The following is an 18,815-nucleotide window of genomic DNA, read 5'->3' on the forward strand; positions in this document are numbered from 1 at the left end:
CAGACACCAACTCAGGCCTTTTTGAGAAATCCAGTTTAATTTAGACGTTGTCCTCTTAAAAAAAAAAAAATGTCTGACACAATTTCTAAAATAATTGTCTTTTTTTTTTTTTTTTTTTTTGCAACAGCACGCATACAACGTTCTTCATACAAGCCACTTATTGCAAAGCCTTTGACCATCAAGCCCAATAACTTAAGAAAAAAAAATTAAACCTGAAAAAAAATCGAGAAACATTTTGTCATATATCTTTTTTTTTTTTTTTTAACTTTCAAGTCATTTTAATTGCTGAATGAATGTAGGTTGTATTTTCCAGGCTCTATTCATTAAAAGAAAAAAAATGTTTAGAATTCATTATTCTGTTCCTTAAATTAGCCTAAAATGGCAAAGCCAAGCAAAAAAAAAAAAAGACCCCCTAAAAAAAAGTCCCATTTGAAAATGAAATTTTGTCCACATATTTATCTTTGCTTAAGCGAAGGACATTCTTTGTTTTAAGATTTTTGGACGACTGCCTTTGATTTGTCTGCTTGATGGCGCCATTTTTCCACATTCAAAGCATGCAGCATAAATGTCCACCCTTTTAATGTTTTCCGACTGTAATAAGAAGTGAGTGTGGCTATCAGTGTTGCATAGCAGGTTGTATTCAATAAGTATAATTCCAATTTGCCAGAGTATTAATATAAAAGAACTAGAATGGTAATTTCTGGACCTAAAAAAAAAAAAACCCCACCAGACCAGGAAAAATAAAAAGATTTACTTTTTATGACCAAAAAAGAAAAAAATCATTGGAAATGCTTTTTATGATCCCACATTTATATTATAAAAGATATCCAAGTGCAGTGGTTTATATTTTCAATTTGGACTGTGTTTAATGTGTCCTCCAGCTGACGATATGTTTTCTACCATTCAAAGCATGCAGCGAAAATTTCACGCAGTTTTTACCGTTTCAATGATCAAACTCTCAATGTTGGATGTTTTGTGTGTTGAAAAGAAAATCATGTGTTTTCATCTTCAATTTCATAACTTCATCCGTCTTATCTCTAAGAAGTCCGCATTCTACATGATAATCAAATTCACTCAGTAAATGTTTCAAGATACGCTGAAGTCGTTTTAAAACAGGTCGTCATTTTCCGTTGAATCAAATTTAACGGGATGCTTGTGCCTCGGCACACGTGTGCAGCATCTTCACGTATAACCATGTAGAGTCCTTGAAGTTACGATTTCATTTTGGTCTGTTGACTTCATTTTAACATTCGAAGCATGCAGCTAAACTTCACAATATTTGTGGTTAGCGATTTCAAAGGACCTCTTGAGGATTAAACGGAATCAAAACGTGTCCATCGAGGTGCTCACGCGCTGACGACGCTATTATTTACACTTGCGTGCCGCGAAGAGGCCATTATCTACGTCCGGCTCACCATGACCAACGTGGAAAAAAAAAAGGGTTTGTCAGGTTCAGTTGACAAATCACGGTGTCCTCAGGAATGCATAAAGAAATATGTGACAGAAGTGTCTCTCAATAGATGTACTGGAGTGTGACGTTAAACCGCATCCAACTCGAGTGGGAAGGGAGTTGGGTTAGCAAGTCCCAGCTAATGTCTTCCAAAGTATTCTTTGTGACTGGCACGGTCAGTGGCATTAAACTGAGACGTATCGGGCGAATAGTAAAACCGAAAATAAATGTACTTCCTGGTGAATAAGTCTTGGTATGATCCGAGTCTCGGCCCACTGCTGGAAATGGCTTCTTGAAGGGCATCAGACCAGAAAACCTTTGCTATGATTGGAAATGATGATACGGGTATCCAAACTGCAGCCCGCGGGCCATTTGCAGTAAGCTGACTGTTTTTAGGGGGCCTGTGACAACATTACTTTTTGAGATGACCCCGTGTCGTTTATCCGCATTGCACTTTCAATGCTGGTCGGAAAGGCAGAAGTGAGAATGCTCATACGTTGCTTTGAGATGGAGCTTGTCTCGATTTACAAAAATCTACGACCTTCTCCCTAAAAGCTCCCAAAACTATTTGACTTTTGCGTTATCATCTAGCTTTTGAAACATCTAAATGCTTACACCGATACAATTCCTTAGCATATCTTTTCCCGACACTAATGTACTGGTTTTGGCTTGTCAAATAAATTAAAAATGAGGAATGTGAAAGGGGCCATCGTGTCCTTCCAATTTCCTGTATTCGTAAGTTTGGACGCCACGGAATGATGATGTCCTTGTCGAGAATCTTGAGGGACAGAGATGAAAAGGCGCCGGAAGAAAAGCATCTCTCAAGTAGTAGTACCTTTACAGGGTGCTTATCTGCTGTTAGCCGTCAAATAGCGGACACAAACCTGTCCATGTTCCCGGTATAGGACGGGTGTCGCAGGTAACCCCCTGCGGTGGCACTGTTGTACTGGGAGAAAGACCCCAGCTGCACTGGCGAGACCCTGCCGTAGGGGTCCGTCGTCTCCCCTGAGGAGCCCAGGCGACCGGCGGCGGTGTACACTTGGCCGTGGCCTTGTCCGTAGAGGCCCTGGGGGGTGGCGTGGTGGTGGTGCGGTTGACCGCTGGGTCCGGAATAGGCGAAACCCGGGTGCATGGAGGAGCGGGGCGGGGCGGCCCCTCCGCACGTCTGGTTCTGGAAACCCGGCGGTGCCATGCTACAGGGGCTGGATCCGTTGGGGATCCCCTCGGGGGTGAAGCTACGGCCCGGTTGCTGCATTCCGTCCGGCCCCTGCGCTCCCAGCATGCCGCCCGGAGGTCCGATTAGGTTGTTGATACTGAACATGCGAGTCTGAGCCGGGCCGAAGCCGGGCGGTGACGGGGAAGGGTAGTAGGACGAGGGGAGCTGCTGCCCGTAGGACGGGCTCAGGGTCATGTTAGGGTACACGGCGTTGGAGTAAGCTGCCGACCTGGTGATCTGGACCGGCGCGAAAACCGGATTCTCGTGTGCATACGAGGCGTACGTGCTCAGGTCGCATCGCTTGAAGCGCTTCCTGCGCCGCAGAAAACTTCCGCTCTCAAACATGTCCTCGGCATTCGGGTCCAAGGCCCAATAGTTGCCCTTCCCCGGGCGCCCCGGCTCCCGGGGGATCTTGATGAAGCAGTCGTTGAGTGTCAAGTTGTGACGGATGGAGTTCTGCCACTTCTTGGAGTTGTCCCGGTAGAAGGGGAAGCGCTCCGTGATGAACTTGTAGATGCCGCCCAATGTCAGCTTGCGGTCCGGGGAGTTGGCGATGGCCATGGAGATCAGGGCGATGTAGCTGTAGGGCGGCTTGCCTCGCTGCAGGGGTCTTTTCCTGCGTCGACCTCGGGGCTGATCCTCCGGAGGGTCGGCAACCGCCGAGGATGCGTCCGCCGGAGCATCTTTCTCCACTTTGACCACCGGCATTCTCTTTGGCTCCTCCAGAAGGCCTGCAAAAGAACAAATCACAAGGTGAGCCTGCGATCGACAGGTACCAGGCTCCCAATCCTAACGAAGCGATTTTCTGAACATGACTTTGAGGCTGAAATTTTGGGGGGTTGTGTTAAACTGTTAAATCACTCGTTTAACTCACATTACAGCAAGTAAACAGATGACGCTGGCTAACATGAGTTGTGGCAGCAGCTTGAGAAAAATCAAGACCGTCTTTCTAGCACCTTGCATTAACTTTTTAACTAAAACTTTCCCAGTCGTGGGCTCCCTAGCGTCTGCCTGCAAATGGAAAAATCGCAATGAGAGGGCGAGCGGGGAGATCCTTGGGTGACGTGCGGAGAACCGAAACCAAACGCTTCTCCTCATTCCCCCCTCGAGAGATTTGATACCAGAATCCAGTGTGTCCTCTCCTCCTCGGGCCTTCATTATGACTGTCTAATTGATAACGCTGACATGAAGCTTCAGTAGATGCGCGTTCCAAACTTGACGAAAGTCCCAGTAGGACAAAGCAAGACGTCGTCTATGTCACGTGGAGGAAATTTGGGAGACGATTGACGGCAACTCACGGTCTGTGTCCAAATCCAGGGCTTGTTTCCCAAGGCGGTCAAACGAGTTCGGCTTTCCCGGCGGTGCGATCCTGGCGCATTCGAGCTCCTTCCCACCAACGTCTTCTGAGGTCAGGTGGAACCGGTGAGCCCTGCGTCCTCCATGCGTGGCGTCTGAGGTGTGTTTGAGAATGACTCATTGTGCTGCCTGGGAGGCATTACCTCCGCCGTGAGTACCTGAGGGGCCACACCCCCCCTTGTGCGAGCATCACATGCTCCTCGCATGCCTCTTTCGCTATTGTGTCCCTGCACGCTGACGGACACGTCTACATCAACAAATGATGTATGAATATCTTGAAATGTCTCCCAGTGAGCCGTAGAAACTTGCCATTTTGTCATGTTTTCCCACAGTGGTTAAAGTTTGTGCATCATTTGATATACCAAATTGAGAGATGGGTGTATTATACGGGGGTCGAATAAGAAACACATTTTGTAGCCATTTAACAGTACCGAGGCAGTACTTAAGGGTCGTTTAAGAAAAGTAAAAGAAAAAAAAATCACTGATTTATAGCGCAAGAAAAGACTTGGGCACCGCCTATTTAGAGGATTCGGTTTGTTACTCTTTGCAGCTTTAATTCCTCATGATATGTAAATCCCACTTCAGTTTATTTTTTAAAAATGGGGTCTTGTTTTTTCAAAGCCGCGGTCCTAAGTGACCTCTTCAGCGGCAAGTTACGCCGCGTGTTGTTCTACGCGGCTTGCCTTGTTTGCTTTGGCCCCACGCTGAAACAAGGCAGCTGCATTTGAGGGATGTAAATGCACTGTTTTTGTTTTTCAAACTGTGATTTCAGCATGCAAACTTCAGGCCACCAAAAGAGATTGTTCTTTTAACATGTGTGTGTGTTTGGCAGAGTTATCTAAAAAACAAGTTAGATTCCATCCACATTTATTTGTTTGTTTGTTTGTTTTTTTTTTTGGGGGGGGGCAGGGGGTGGCAGCATATTAAAGCACCAACATGTCCAACCAAACTACCGGACGGAAGTCTGCTATCTTAACGCTAACATGCAACACAAAACTGGGCGAATGGAAATTAGCAGAGATGTATACGGTAAGCTAGCTTCTTCGAAGTTGGTTCTTTTCCTTAGTCCATGTAAACGTACCACCTGGGCGCAGTTATTTGGACCCAACAAGGATGGGCTTCAGCGCCTTAATCCCTAAAACAAACAGCGATGAATACGGCCCCAAACCTCTCATCGCCACCGCCGCGAGTTCGGGCGAGCGCGTGCTTGGAGAGCGCCGACCGAGTTAGCCGCCGATGAAAGGTTCAGTCGTTCGGGTCGGGTGCCGCCTCGACGGGTATGTGGTCCACACGTACGATGCAGTACGTCGGAGTTCTGTCGTCAGTGTTTCCCAAACCGATGTACATTCAATTAATTCATTTCAGTGACGAAATATTGTTACAAATATTTGACATGTCTTAACACTCATACGTAAGCAATGAATGAAATGGTTCCGTTGAATATTGTAGACATTTCCTTGTCTCTTGGGTTAGCATGCAGTATTTCGCCCATTTTCTCATAGTTGGCGTCGTCCCGGAAAATCAAGATTACGAGTTGTTTTTCGTGATATTATTTTTCCCTCATAAAATTAGGACTTTATTTTTGTAAAATTGATGGATTTCTGATAAAATTATGAATTGAAATGTGTTTTTATTTATTCATGAGCGAGTACCGATACCATGTATCAGTATCGGGCCTTACTTTAAGGTATCGGATACTTGCGGAGGTGATTTTGGTCTCAAATTGGTGGTTTTCTTGTAAACTTGTTCGTTTTTCCAAAGAAATTGAGCTTTTGTCTTGTAAAAGCCGCACTTTCCCATGTATTTTCGCATACTTTCATTTGTCATTTACAAGTTTTTTTTCTATTACAGTTTAAAAAAAAGTAAAGTAATAATTTTATACTGTCAAAATATTCACATTATTTTGCACAAATAAAAATTGGCTGTATTGAATATCTATCTATCTATCTATCTATCTATCTATCTATCTATCTATCTATCTATCTATCTATCTATCTATCTATATGTTCAACAAATTAAAAAGCAAATTGTGTGCTATATGTCCTTATTAAGCAATTATTTATTGAATTAAACTTATTATTTAATTAATGGTATATTCAAGCATCGAATCAAAATTCAAACGGTGCATGTTGTTCCTCAGAATATTAATGAACACACTAAGAATAAAACCGTTCGTTCTTGATTCTGCGTACTACACTATTGTAACATTTGTCACGATGGTGGCACGAAGTAATTTATTTAATTTTTTGTTGGGACTTGATGTAAATGTTTGAGCACCACTATCATCTGCGTATAATAACCAGTGACCAAATGTACACACAATTAACACCACAATGGCACAGTCCAAACAACTCCGGTTGCAAATTTCACACCAATAACAGGTTTTCTGTTTCCTTAAGCCGCGTGTAAACATTTGGAATGTTCGTCCTCCTCGCTTGCCATAATACGCGTTTGATTGTGTGCTTGCTTTGGCGTTTGACAGCCGTTTGACAGGCGTTTTTTTGCCGTCCGTGCCTCACCCTTGGCCCTAAGACGGCTTCTTATGCTCGGTGGCAGCGAACAATTGAAGCTGACTCATTTCCCAGCTCGCTCATGCTCATATTTGCTATCGTTTGCTCATGCCTCAGCGTTTGGCCACCGTACAATGTGTGCACTTGATATTTGCCCATGAGCTTCTTTATCTCCTGCTCTGCGCTGCCACATTAAAATATGAATTTGGCACCACTGCGAGGTCAACAACAACAGCGTGTCCTTGTGCTTTCATGATAAGGATGACAGATGGGCATTGGTATGCTGAAAAGCGTCACGTTTTGTTCGTGAAACAATTTTATATATATATATATATATATATATATATATATATATCCATTTGTAAAACGAATATATATTTTTTTTTTTCGGGTTGACAAACTAAAATGCTTTTACTGCTCAGTATTATCGTATTTAAGTGGCAACAAACGGTATTTTATAAAAGTAGAAATTAAAACTAAAATCACATTTAAATGGTTACTTGATTCATATTAAAATATATTTTTAAAATTCATCTCTTAGTTATTTTGCATTGCATTGAATTTGAGTAGAAAATGAAAATAAAATAGTTGTAAAAAAACAATACTGCCATGCAATCATAAGAAATAATTGTACCGTATTGGAATTTTTCTTTTTTTTGTTAAATACAAGTAACCTAATGCTGATCTCTTTCCTGTCGCCGTTCTTCGTCATGAATCATGTTTGTTTTAAAATTGAAAAGACAACTAAAATGAATTCTAAAATTAACCCTTTGAGGGACAGCCGTTACTACAGTGGACCGCTTCTCATGTGATCAGGTCCAGGGTTAATATTTATGAAAAAAAAAGAATCATATTAAAAATAATTGTAATTTTATTTTTCAATCAATACATGATCCATTTTATTAGATGACTATTTGCATAAAATTATAATTACCAAGTGGTACAAGTAATGAATGAATCTGTTTCGTGTCGCCGAATAACATAAGTAGCAAATGCGGATCAGGTAAAGATGGCAATTGACCGTGCATGCTGTGAAGGCCCTTATCGGTGTGTGGCGGCATCACTGAGGCATGATTGCAGACAAGCCTGGGCCAGCCCTCGACTCCAGTTGAAGATGATCTTTGGCATTTGTCAATGTGATGAGGTCTTCTTCACAAAGAGATCTTGGCGTCAGTCAAGCAGAGAAAACCGGGGGCTGGATGGGAGGAGGTGAGGAGAAGGGGTAGTGCGAGGATGGGAGGTGGGGGGGGGCATCGGAGGGCCTCCGGCTGCCCGTCACGAGACGCAAATAGTGGCTTCACGGTGGGGTGGGGTGGTGGTTCTCTGGCCCCGTGCTGCTTTTTTGACTTTGGGCCGGCGAGAAATGCTCTCTGAGCAAACAAAGGCAAACAAATGAGCTATTTGAATGTCAACACTTGCACTTGGACAATGTGACAGACAGACGTACGCTCACAGGTGCCGCGATGCTTGGCCGACCACGGAATCATACAAACAAATGTACACACACACACACACAATTGTGTTTAGCTTTTTCTTTGCCTTTTTTTCTGACATGTTTCTGTCCTGGCTACTGGCTAAGTCTTGTTTTTTTTGGGGTGGGGGGTGATTTGTGATGACATCATTTCAGAAGGGAATGATGATCCAACAATTGAACAACTGATTATGATTGAAGGCATCGAGGTAGCCCGAGGCTTCTATTCAATGAGTGTCTAAAGCACTTTGTCAAAGTATAAGTGATACTTCCACTTACGAAATTAATTGGTTCTGGAAGAAATTTCTTAAGTAGAAAATTTTGTAAGTAGAGACGCGTTTTACATGTAAATGCCCTAATCCGTTCCAAGCCCCCCAAATTCAGAGATAAATGTTTTATGAAGCATAAAAATACATCAAAATATGTAACAAATACATGTTGCTATTAGATTATTGAACAATAATGTTAAAAAAAAAGAAAAAAAAGGAATAAAGAATAAAAATGATGGTCATTTAACTTTTGACTGTGTCCTCATCGTTTTTTGCCCTCTTTAGTTCCTGTTCTCTCTCAGAAATGGTTTTTGCCTGGCATTTTGTAAAGAACTGATCCAAGGACATTTGCTTTTGTTGCCTTTTAGCAATCCTTTGAAAATGTCCAAGGCAAACATCTGGTGAACACTTTTTCTGGGTGATTCACATTTACGTAAAACTATCGGAGCCCTCATGGCCCAAGGGGCGAATGACGAGGACGTTGCATAGACACAGATCTATTTATCTACACATATAGACACTACAGTAGAGGTCCCTCTTAGCCAATGGGATGCCAGGAAGATCCTGGGTAATAGCCAATGGCAGAGCAGCTCTAAGTATGTTGCGTTCAGGAACCTCGGAACTGCGGCAAGCAGCCCATACTGTATTTTTACCTTTCGTTTCTTGACATTTCTTTCATAACAAGAGGCAATATTTTCCTACTGAGGCGTTTCCTAACTTGAAAATTTCGTATGAAGAGACGTTCGTAAGTAGAGGTACCACTGTACATAAGAAACATTCCCCGAAGTACTTTTGTACAGCTCAATTTTATTTAACTTTATTACAGGTATTCTCATTTTTCTCATTAATTTCGGGCTAGCTGGTAAATGTTTCATTTAGTGTGAGGAGCGCGTGTACATGCACGCGTGTGTCTGTGTGCGAGTGCGTGTTTGCATTAGCGGCTACAAGGTCTTGTTGCAGATGCAAAGTCTGACGGTTGACTTGCTCCCATCCCAGGGCCAGTTTACATAACTGAAGAACGAAGCACTGCAATGGCCACACACAGCCTGCCGTTAAATCGCTATTTACAAAACCTCAATTCCAATGAAGTTGCGGCGCTGTGGAAAACGTTGAAATGGAAGACAATGATTTGCATATCCTTTTCCGCCTGGGTTCAATTGGAAACATGACAAAGACAAGAAATTTAGGTTCATTGAGATATTGCCACGTGGGCTCAGGTATTCTTGAGAAAAGCGTTTTCATATTCGTCATTACATCTTTAAATGCAAGTTAAAACTCGACGATGCAAAGCGACGTTATAATTCTACTGTGCAAAGCAAAAGCCAAGTATCAACAACACTCAGAAACGACTCAGGCTTCTCTGGGCCTGACCTCATCTAAGATGGACTGACGCAAAGTGCAAATTGTGCGGTGGTCTGACGAGTCCACATTATAATTTTTTTCCTTTTTTTCAATTTAGAGTGTTCAATCCGCCTGCCATTCATGTTTTTGGAATGTGGGAGGAAACCGGAGTACCCAGAGAAAACCCACGCAGGCCCGGGGAGAACATGCAAACTCCAAACGCCGGAGCTAGAATTGAACCCTGTACCTCTGCACTGTGAGGTCGACGCGCAAACCACTGGATCACCGGGCTGCCATGGTAAATGTCATCTTCAAAAAAAAATAAGAAGAAAATACACAGCAATAGCAACGCATTTACTAAAAGTATTATTAAACAAAAATTCCATATTTACAGAACAATAACAATCACATTTACGAAAAAGTACAACTGAGATAGATTCAAATTAGCTAGCTAGCTAACAGTGCAATTCAAACCTTAAACTAGCAGTATTTTCGAGTGTGACCATAATACTCTGTCATATAAATTCTGTATAAACTATTACAGAACCCCCCCCCCCCAAAAAAAAAAAATCAAGTAAAGTCTTTGATAATTACCAATGCTGTGATTTTTAGGACATACATCTTACAATTGGTGCTGGTTGAATACATTTTTGTAGCATTACAGGCTAGTGGCAAAACCCACTGAACCCGCCTTGTAAAGATGGCGCTTCTCTTGAAGTTTATCAAGTCGACAATCGCATTCTCGCCACGTGTGTTTGTCATTCACAGTGGGTTGCAGTTCAGGTTTTTCGCCGAATGACTCACGGGCCCATTTGTGGGACTCAGCCGCCGCAACGCCGCTCATCGCCGTGACTCTCACGCCCGGTTGCAAATGACACAGCTACTGTGTCAGTTGCGGCTCTGTGTCAACACCTGGCACCTGGCTTGGCCCGAGAGGGGAGCCGCCCCCCCTCGCCGTGCTCGGACCCTAACGCGGACCTCTTTGCTTTTGTTCTACTTCATCAGGCGACATTCGTTTATCTCGGACAGAGGGCCCCTTCGCTTTGCTATGTCGTGTCAAGTTTGCAAAGGACTCCGCGTTGTGTTGTATAACACATGCGTGGACACGCACGATCTCGAACTTGTGTCAGTCTTTTGCCAGTTGGATCCAAGCCTTCCCAAACAAAGCAAATGATCAAGTCGAATGAACAATTTAAGAAACAAAATCATCTTATTGGTGCGCTGGCTGGTCATGAGTCACATCACGTTTTGGCAGCGTTTTATATCAGTGGACTAGCTTGGCCTAACCTAACAACCCCTCACCACAAACCCACAACACTGACCGTAATTCTATTCTTCCCGTCGCGAAAGGATGACGCCATTAGTTAGCTAGCTTGAAGTTGACTAATCGCTCATCATATGTTGTCAACATTTCGTGTTCCGACGGGCTAACTTTCCAAAGACTTTCTATTTGCCCGCTTCCTGCCTTCGCCTTGACGGAGCAGCGAGATTATGAGCTGGTGGTAAACCTCACGTTTTGAACTTAATTCGTGACTCAGCACAAAATGCAAAGGTTTGAATCTCCTCGAAACAAATACTTCACCCCTCAGCTCTTTGGAACGAAATCATGTACTGCTTTTCGGAGTAAGAGTCATTGCTCGGTGCACAAGGAGGCTTTTGTACCTCCGTCGCTCCTGACAAGCTTTCAGCAACGCCTAAATCCTCCAACCGGTGAGCAGGAAGACACAAGCACTCAGGTGGCTTCCACCCAGATCCGACGTCCGCACACTCGTGTTTTCTCAGCTGTCACACTACTCGAGAGCACTTGTGGAAAAGACCTGGGCTCACCTCGACACGCATTGTGACGACTTGATGTTCCAGCTCCTCAGTGATGTGAGGGGATTTTTGGCTCTTGATTTCCTTATTCCAGTTTATCATGGGGATATTTCATTTTACCCTGCATAGATTTGGGACACCCTATGTCAGATGGAGCAAAGCAGCCCCAGAACACAACACAGCCGCCTCAATATTTCACTATAGGGAGAATGTTCTTTTCTTAGTGTGCTTCATTTTTGCGTCGGTGAACACAGAGCTGACGTGCCTCACCAAAGTGTTCCTGTTTTGTGTTGCCGACCGCAATGAGGATAAGTAGAAAATGAATGGATGAGTGAGCTGCATGCTGCTTCACCATGCCTAAAGACATTATGATCCGCTTTCATAGTCCCCGAAAAAATGTGATTCATCTGAAATGATTCACATCTCTTCACGGGATTAGATATACTGTAATTATCGAGCTTTTGATTTTGTATTCACCGTCTTACATTTTTTTTTGGAAGCGATGGTTTACCGCAGCCGCGTGCATTCAGGTCCGCTTGGTCAGCGGCCAGCCGAGTGGCAGGATGGCAACGAGCGTTGAGATCGGTATGCGCTTCCTTTGCAGTGCCACCTGTGTGTCTTTTACCAAAGGGATTTGTACCTCCTCAATCAATGACACGGGCGGATTATGTATACTTAGGTCAAAAAGCCAAACGCAAGCCGCGTCTTGCGCATGCCAGCAGTCAGTCAGCCACTCAAACAAGAGAGCATATCTCCCCGCGCTTCTCAGCCCACTGCTGTAATGACTGCAATTATGCAAGCTGGATATAAGCCCGTTTTCCATCCGTGCTCTTTTGTAGAAGAAAACACTTACCGGTAAATGGGATGCGTTGATGTCCTTTAGTCCGGTGGTTCTCGCACTTTTTCAGTCTGGGGGTGACAGCGCAATACGATTGAAAGAAGGCTCATTTTTAAAGTGAAACAATTGGATTCGGTTCGATTTAAGTGAGATTTCGATCAGAGTTTATGCTGTAGATGTGGCTTTTCCTTCAAAGATATAGCTCTCCGAATTGAAAGTATATTTCGTTATTTTTTTATTTTATTTTTTTTAGTAACCCCAATTGTGACTTTCAAAGTGTACATCAAAGTGCATATGTAGACTTTCGACAGCGTCCGCCGTCCGGACCATGTCGTTCGAAACGTTAACTGACTTGTGACCAAGCGCCATTGAGTGTGCACGTTTGCGGTTACGGGACTTGGGCCACACTGCCACGGTCCTAAACTTGGAGCTCAGAGATGCCGTCATGCGTGGAGAGGCATGGCCCGCACAATGGGCCGCGCGCTGGGTGCGCCCGTCTCCGGGATTAATGCAGGTGAAAGGATCTACAAGCAGACAGGTTCCACCAGCCCGCATGGCTCTCTCTGCAAAGCTACTCAGGGGTGGGCGGCGGAGGGAAGCTCTCTTTTGGACTATTTTTCTTTTCTTTCCAAAGTTTCTTCTCTCTGTTTACCCACATTTCCCAAGACCCCCGCGGCCCACCCCCAACCCTTTCATCGCTTCTACAGAAGGCGACGCCACAAGGGGGCGTAAATTCGTAACAAAAAACAAAACGGCAACGATCAACATCCTTTTGACTTTACTTTTTTTTTTTTTTTTTTTTTTTTAATTCTGGCATGCATTGCCTTCCCCCAGCAATGACGCCGTGCGGTTGCCTATATTGCACATGCCAGAAAGTGCAACAGATTGCACGAAAGCTGAAGTGAAGATGGTGCACCTTGCTCAGCCTTGCATTAAAAAGAAAAAAAATCAAGGTTAGATTAGTGCTTGGGCTTGCTATTGGGTGTAGGATCACACTAATATAAGCAACTATTTTTGCTTTATTGCTAACTGTAGGGCAGCAGAGTAAAATAAATGAAATATTGCTCTGGTCAACAGCAGGCTTTATTTGTCCCTAAATGTATTGTTGTCGCTGATTGGAAACATGTCTTCACTTTATTTTGCAGCACTTCAGGTTTTTGAAATATTTGACTTTTTTTTTGTTTTTAAGTTTGACCTGGCAATGGGGATTTCACCATGCCTCGTAATTTGTGTTATTTACCTGTTGCTGAACCTAATCCTTCATTCATTATTTTTATTATTTTTGTTTTAAAAACCTGATGCGTAAGAAGAAAAAAAATGAAGGCAAATTCTGAAACAGTGCAAAATAATTAATCCAGAAATTTTACTTGCATTTCTGCATTAAAAAATGTAAAACCATTGTTGACCAGTGTTACTGTTATTAATGAAAAATAAAATGCATTTCAATACCAACATTGTTCGTGAAATAATCAATAATAGAAATACGATCTAAAAAGAATTTGAAACGCAATTAATTGGGGGAAAAAACATTTATGTTGCTATGGTCAAAATTGCCATTCAAATTGCTTGTGCGTGTCAAAAGCTAATTGTTTGTGGATCAACTTTGAGTGGAGGCGCCATTTGAATGGGGATTTGCACGCCAAATGCGCTGCCAATGTCGTGTTTTGCATTCTGTCCTGATTTGACAGGCCTTCTCTCTGCTTCACACTTGTTGCGTCAAACAACCCCTCGACCCCCACCCCGCAAAAAAATAAAAATAAAAAAAATGTGGAAACAAATGCTATTTCGTCGAGCTGTATGTTGAATTCAAAGGGAACGAATGAAATAAATGTTCCCATCGAAAGTGGGTGGAGCCTGCCGTCAAAGTTGGATTATCTTTTTAAGAATTCTCCATGAAAATGGGGACCCGGAATGTTCTTAAAAAATAGTCCGCTGGGACAATTTTAATCAAGTTCCATCAAATTGGGGGTGGGCGTTTTTATCACGACAAAGCAAATGAAAACGTTTCGAGGACAGCAGATTGAACCGGAAGGCAGCCATTTTGTTTATAAACTCTGACGAGGGAATTCACCATCGCAGAACGGCATTTACGAACACACGCGTACACGAAAACAGTAACAGACACACACACACACGTTGGCAAACACATAAACACCAAAATTAACACGAACGTGCACACGGACACACATTCACATACTCAGCAAGACATGAACACGCACTTAGACATAGACACAAACACACGTTGACCAACTCTCGCGCTCACATCCACTTTAACACTAAAACACACAAACATACACGCGCGTGTTAACACGGACGACAGCAAAAAAAAAAAAAAAAAAAAAACACAAAAATGCACAGTGCACACACACACGCACGCACATTCACACTAAAATGAACGCGAACGTGAATACTCGCGCACACGTTAACACGCACACGAGCGCACAATGATATGTGTGTCTCAGTGTCAGCGCTTCAGTCACTCATGAATCCAGAAACGGAAACAAACAAGACTTGGAAGTGAGACCTCCAGAGATCTTCGCAGAATGGCTGAGGAATCGCCTCTCTCTCTCTCTCTCTCACACACACACACACACACACACACACACACACACACACACACACACACACACACACACACACACACACACACATACACACACACACACACTCTGAGGAGCTGCCACGTAGCTGTCGGACCTGCCTTACTGGCTCGTTTGTCATCTGCAATCAGCGTGTGCGTGTGACAGACAAGGGTATTAGCGGCCTGTGTCGGGTGTTGAGAGCCGGGCTTTCCCGCTGAATAGAGCAAGTATGTAGGAACGCCGCATCCAAGCATGTAATGACACACACGCTGGCACACTCCCACTAACAGCTGCTCCATGGGTGTGTGCGTGGATATGCGTGTGGGTGGGTGTCAACCCCTTTTATTCACATCACCCCCCTCCCCCTCCCCTACCCTTCTTTCATAGTTCGGCGACTTTACTCCTCTCTAAAAAGTTCAGCTGGTACGGTATACAGTCAAAAAATACTCAATTCCATTTGACACACAAAAGTATGGTAGCAACAGTACAACACCAGATTGCTCTTTTTTTGAAAGCAATGAAGTAAAAATAAACAAGTGAAATAATGCAGTTGCAAAAGTGTGCACACCCACTTAAACCCGGGGAAGTGGCTGTGGTCGGAATGAAGCAGTTCCATTCAAACGCATGTAAAATTGAAGTCGCACCCAAACAAAGTCAAGATGTTCTAGTAGGCTTTTTTTTCACTCTCTTGCAGGAGATTGAAGGTTTGGTGTGAACTATTCCAAACTCCCTCCATCTTGACCAAGGCCCCACCCCCAACTAAAGAAAACCAGCCGCCCCCCAAACGCACGAGCCATGAAATAATCATGTACTTTGCGATTGTTGACTTTTTGGGGAAACATGACATTTGAAAATTCACTGATTATAATAACACGAAGGTGGATTGACCTCACAGAAACATATTTGGGTACAAACCAATCTTAAACAAGGCAGATGAATACATCATAGTTGCAAAAAAGTGGATCATTTGTGATGATGGATCACGTTTATGCGGTTCGGTGTCCATGTGGACCACCCACAAGGAGGGAGGCTCAATCGGAATTCTTTTGACTCCATTGTCTCATCACCCCGCCGACATACACACACACACACACACACACACACACACACACACACACACACACACACACAAAGTGTGTGCGCGCTTTCTACTTGAACTGCAACATGCTGACTGATCGTTCATCTCGTTTTGACAGCCAACAGACAAATGGCTGATCCAACGTAGGCGTACGGACAGACGGATCAATAGATGATGGACGGCTGAGTACATGTTAAATAGATGGATGGACGTTAAGATTAATAGAGGGATCAATGATAAATAGATGACAGAATAGTGTCAAATTGACATCCACACTGTAGATGCTTGATTGTAGGAATATATAAATAGGCACACGGATGAGGGATATGAACGTAGACGATGACAGATAGACAGAAGTGTACCATTAATCCAAGACTAAATAGTAATTAAGCATTTAATCGACAAATCAATGATTGTGCTTTTGTGTGTGAGACAGTGGTGTTCCTCCAGAGGGCGCTCTAGCTCCATTTCTATTTGTTTTTCTTTTGTGGTGAATCGGAGATACAAAAAGTGGGACATATTAGCCAGGACAGTTGACGCCGTAAGTGTTCACACTTTCACTCAATTGTGTGTGTGTGTGTGTGTGTGTGTGTGTGTGGGGGGGGGACAATCAAACATGCCGTGATAAGTAGATCGTGACTGGACAAATTACGCCCAACCACATCCCGCCTTCGATTCTGTGCGAGGCTCACCCCCCCCTACCCCCACACATTTTTGTCCGCTTTCATGATGCTTGAGAAAGATTTGAAACAAAAAGTCAAGCAAATGGCGGAAAACTAAATTGCTGAATTCATTTCTTACAGCTATGGGCAGACGTCCACCACCACAAACTAAACTAGCACATTTCTCAGTTTATTGGAATAAAGGACACTGACTTATCACATTGTTGTCTTTACATTAAGCATACACGCTTCAAATCCAAAGTGCAAGAATGAAACAAAACAAAGAGAGAGGAAAAAAAAAACAATCATGTGCACCACAAAGAATCTCTCCTTCTTCCTGCCTTACATTATTGTGTGTTTATATAATATACATTATATACACACACACGCACGTCAATATTTTGTCATGATTACAAAAATAAGATTACATTACTGTGGGTGAGCAAAAACACACGTGCGCGCACACACACACACACACACGCACACACACAAATAAATCCCACAAATAACTGTACAGTCCTCATTGAGGGCAAAGATACACATCATATTTTTTTAAGTCAAAGAGAAAAAGAGGGAATATAACCCTTCTTCAAAACAACAACAACAAAAAGACTTTTGTGAAGTGTAGAGACAGTTGGAAGTTGTGCTTCTGACAAACAAAAATGGAAGCGCAGAACAAACACTTCAACGCCACAGTCGTGGACCAGTCAGAATCCAGCTATAGAGGGCGTGGTGAGAAGCGGCCCTCACAGAAACCAAAGCCGCATATTTTTATTAGACATCAAAGTACGTACTTTACTTTTCGACTTGTCCGTTTAGCCCCTGGTAGGCCATCTTGATCTAATCGCTATCCACTAAGCATCAGGTGTAATTACACGCTTATTACACATTTATAACAGAAAACCCGAGATGTTTCTGAAATGTCGGTGAATTCAATCTAAACAACAAATCGAACAACGGGGGAATTTTTGAGATTTAGTCAGTGCATGTTGACAGGTGATATGCGTATCAATCCATCATCAGCAGAAGAAAGACTGTTTTGGAAACGCAATCTTTTGCATTATATAAAACAGAGCTACATGTATTCATATTGAGATTATTCAATAGTTTCCAGACTAGCCGCACATCTACTCTGTAACCAAACAGTGCTGCTTAGCTTCTGGCTAGCAGACGTCAACTCTGTTGGAATGGCGAACGTGGTAGGTGGCCGAAAAAAAAAAAAAATCAAAAATAAATACAATTCTACATTTGCAACACTGGATATGCATATAACTTTTTCGGATATTTTTTTTTCTTTCTTTTAAACGACAACAATACCCCTCTAAAGCTTGCAGCGCAAATAAAAATCTGAGAGGATGTCTTCTTTTGCCGTTTGACTCAAGTGTTTTCTTTTTTTTTTTAATAAATTATTGCAAACCATGCCAAGCACATCACAGATATTCCCGTCACAAAGATTTTCAAAGGCGTGAAGTCCTTAATGGGAATGTTTGACCTACACCTTACGACTAGTACACGAGCTACGAAGATGACATTAATGGTTGCCAAAGGGTTAATATCTCATAATCAGCAATCCAGCGAGACAAAAAAAATGTTTCAATCTGTTTTCTCCAACTAGCTAAACGACGAGAAAATTCTTACCGGACGATAGTGTTAAACGAATGAAACAAAAGATTCAGTTAAAAAAGACAAAGCAGTAGAGTTGTACGTTTTCGGTTACATCACATGACATTAACTTTTTTTGTTTGTTTTTTCTTGCACACAAATTGCAGCTTGGAAAAAAAAATGCTCAGAGGGAGCATACGCACGGTAGTTTTGTTACATGATACCACCACGTGCTTTTTTTCGCAAAGACATTTCAAAGTAAAAATAGCAATAACTTTGGCTTGAGATACATATATATATATATATATATAATATTGCGAAAAAAATACGTTGACAAAAAAATGTCGATCTGTCCTTAGAAACAAAAAAAAAACCCCACTTGCTTACATCTCTTTCTCACAAATATCGAGGTGATTATTTGATAGAAATGGAGAGAAAATGTATTTTTGCGACGTATATTTCGCACACGATTTTTTTTTTCGTGTTACATCACAGCTTAGGTTTTTCGTAAAATCACGTCATCACTTCACTAATCTTGGATGAGCGACGTCACACGCTCGCGGATACAATTTCGATTTTCTTACGATACGTTACGACTTTTAAAAATCAACGTAAAAATCACATC

General features: G+C 42.7%; 1 protein-coding gene across 1 annotated transcript; it reads right to left on the minus strand.

The window, feature by feature from the left end:
• Positions 1-264: 264 nt before the first annotated feature.
• On the minus strand, positions 265-4,440 carry foxe1 (forkhead box E1). Its single transcript, XM_019862622.1, has 3 exons — positions 3,965-4,440; positions 2,335-3,397; positions 265-2,228 (listed from the first exon to the last, which is right to left on the minus strand). The coding sequence occupies exons 2-3, from the start codon at positions 3,372-3,374 to the stop codon at positions 2,132-2,134; spliced, it is 1,137 nt and encodes a 378-aa protein (XP_019718181.1). The 5' UTR covers positions 3,375-3,397; positions 3,965-4,440; the 3' UTR covers positions 265-2,131.
• Between the last annotated feature and the right edge of the window lie 14,375 nt (positions 4,441-18,815).

This window comes from Hippocampus comes, unplaced genomic scaffold, assembly GCF_001891065.2.
Source record: "Hippocampus comes isolate QL1 unplaced genomic scaffold, H_comes_QL1_v1.1 scaffold7, whole genome shotgun sequence".
Classification (NCBI taxonomy): Eukaryota; Metazoa; Chordata; class Actinopteri; order Syngnathiformes; family Syngnathidae; genus Hippocampus; species Hippocampus comes.

Coding starts and splice junctions, on each gene's coding strand:
- foxe1 (XM_019862622.1), bottom strand. CDS start 3,374: ATGCCGGTGGTCAAAGTGGAGAAAGATGCTCCGGCGGACGCATCCTCG. Junction 2,229..2,334: donor TATACCGGGAACATGGACAG/GTTTGTGTCCGC, acceptor CTGTCCCTCAAG/ATTCTCGACAAGGACATCAT.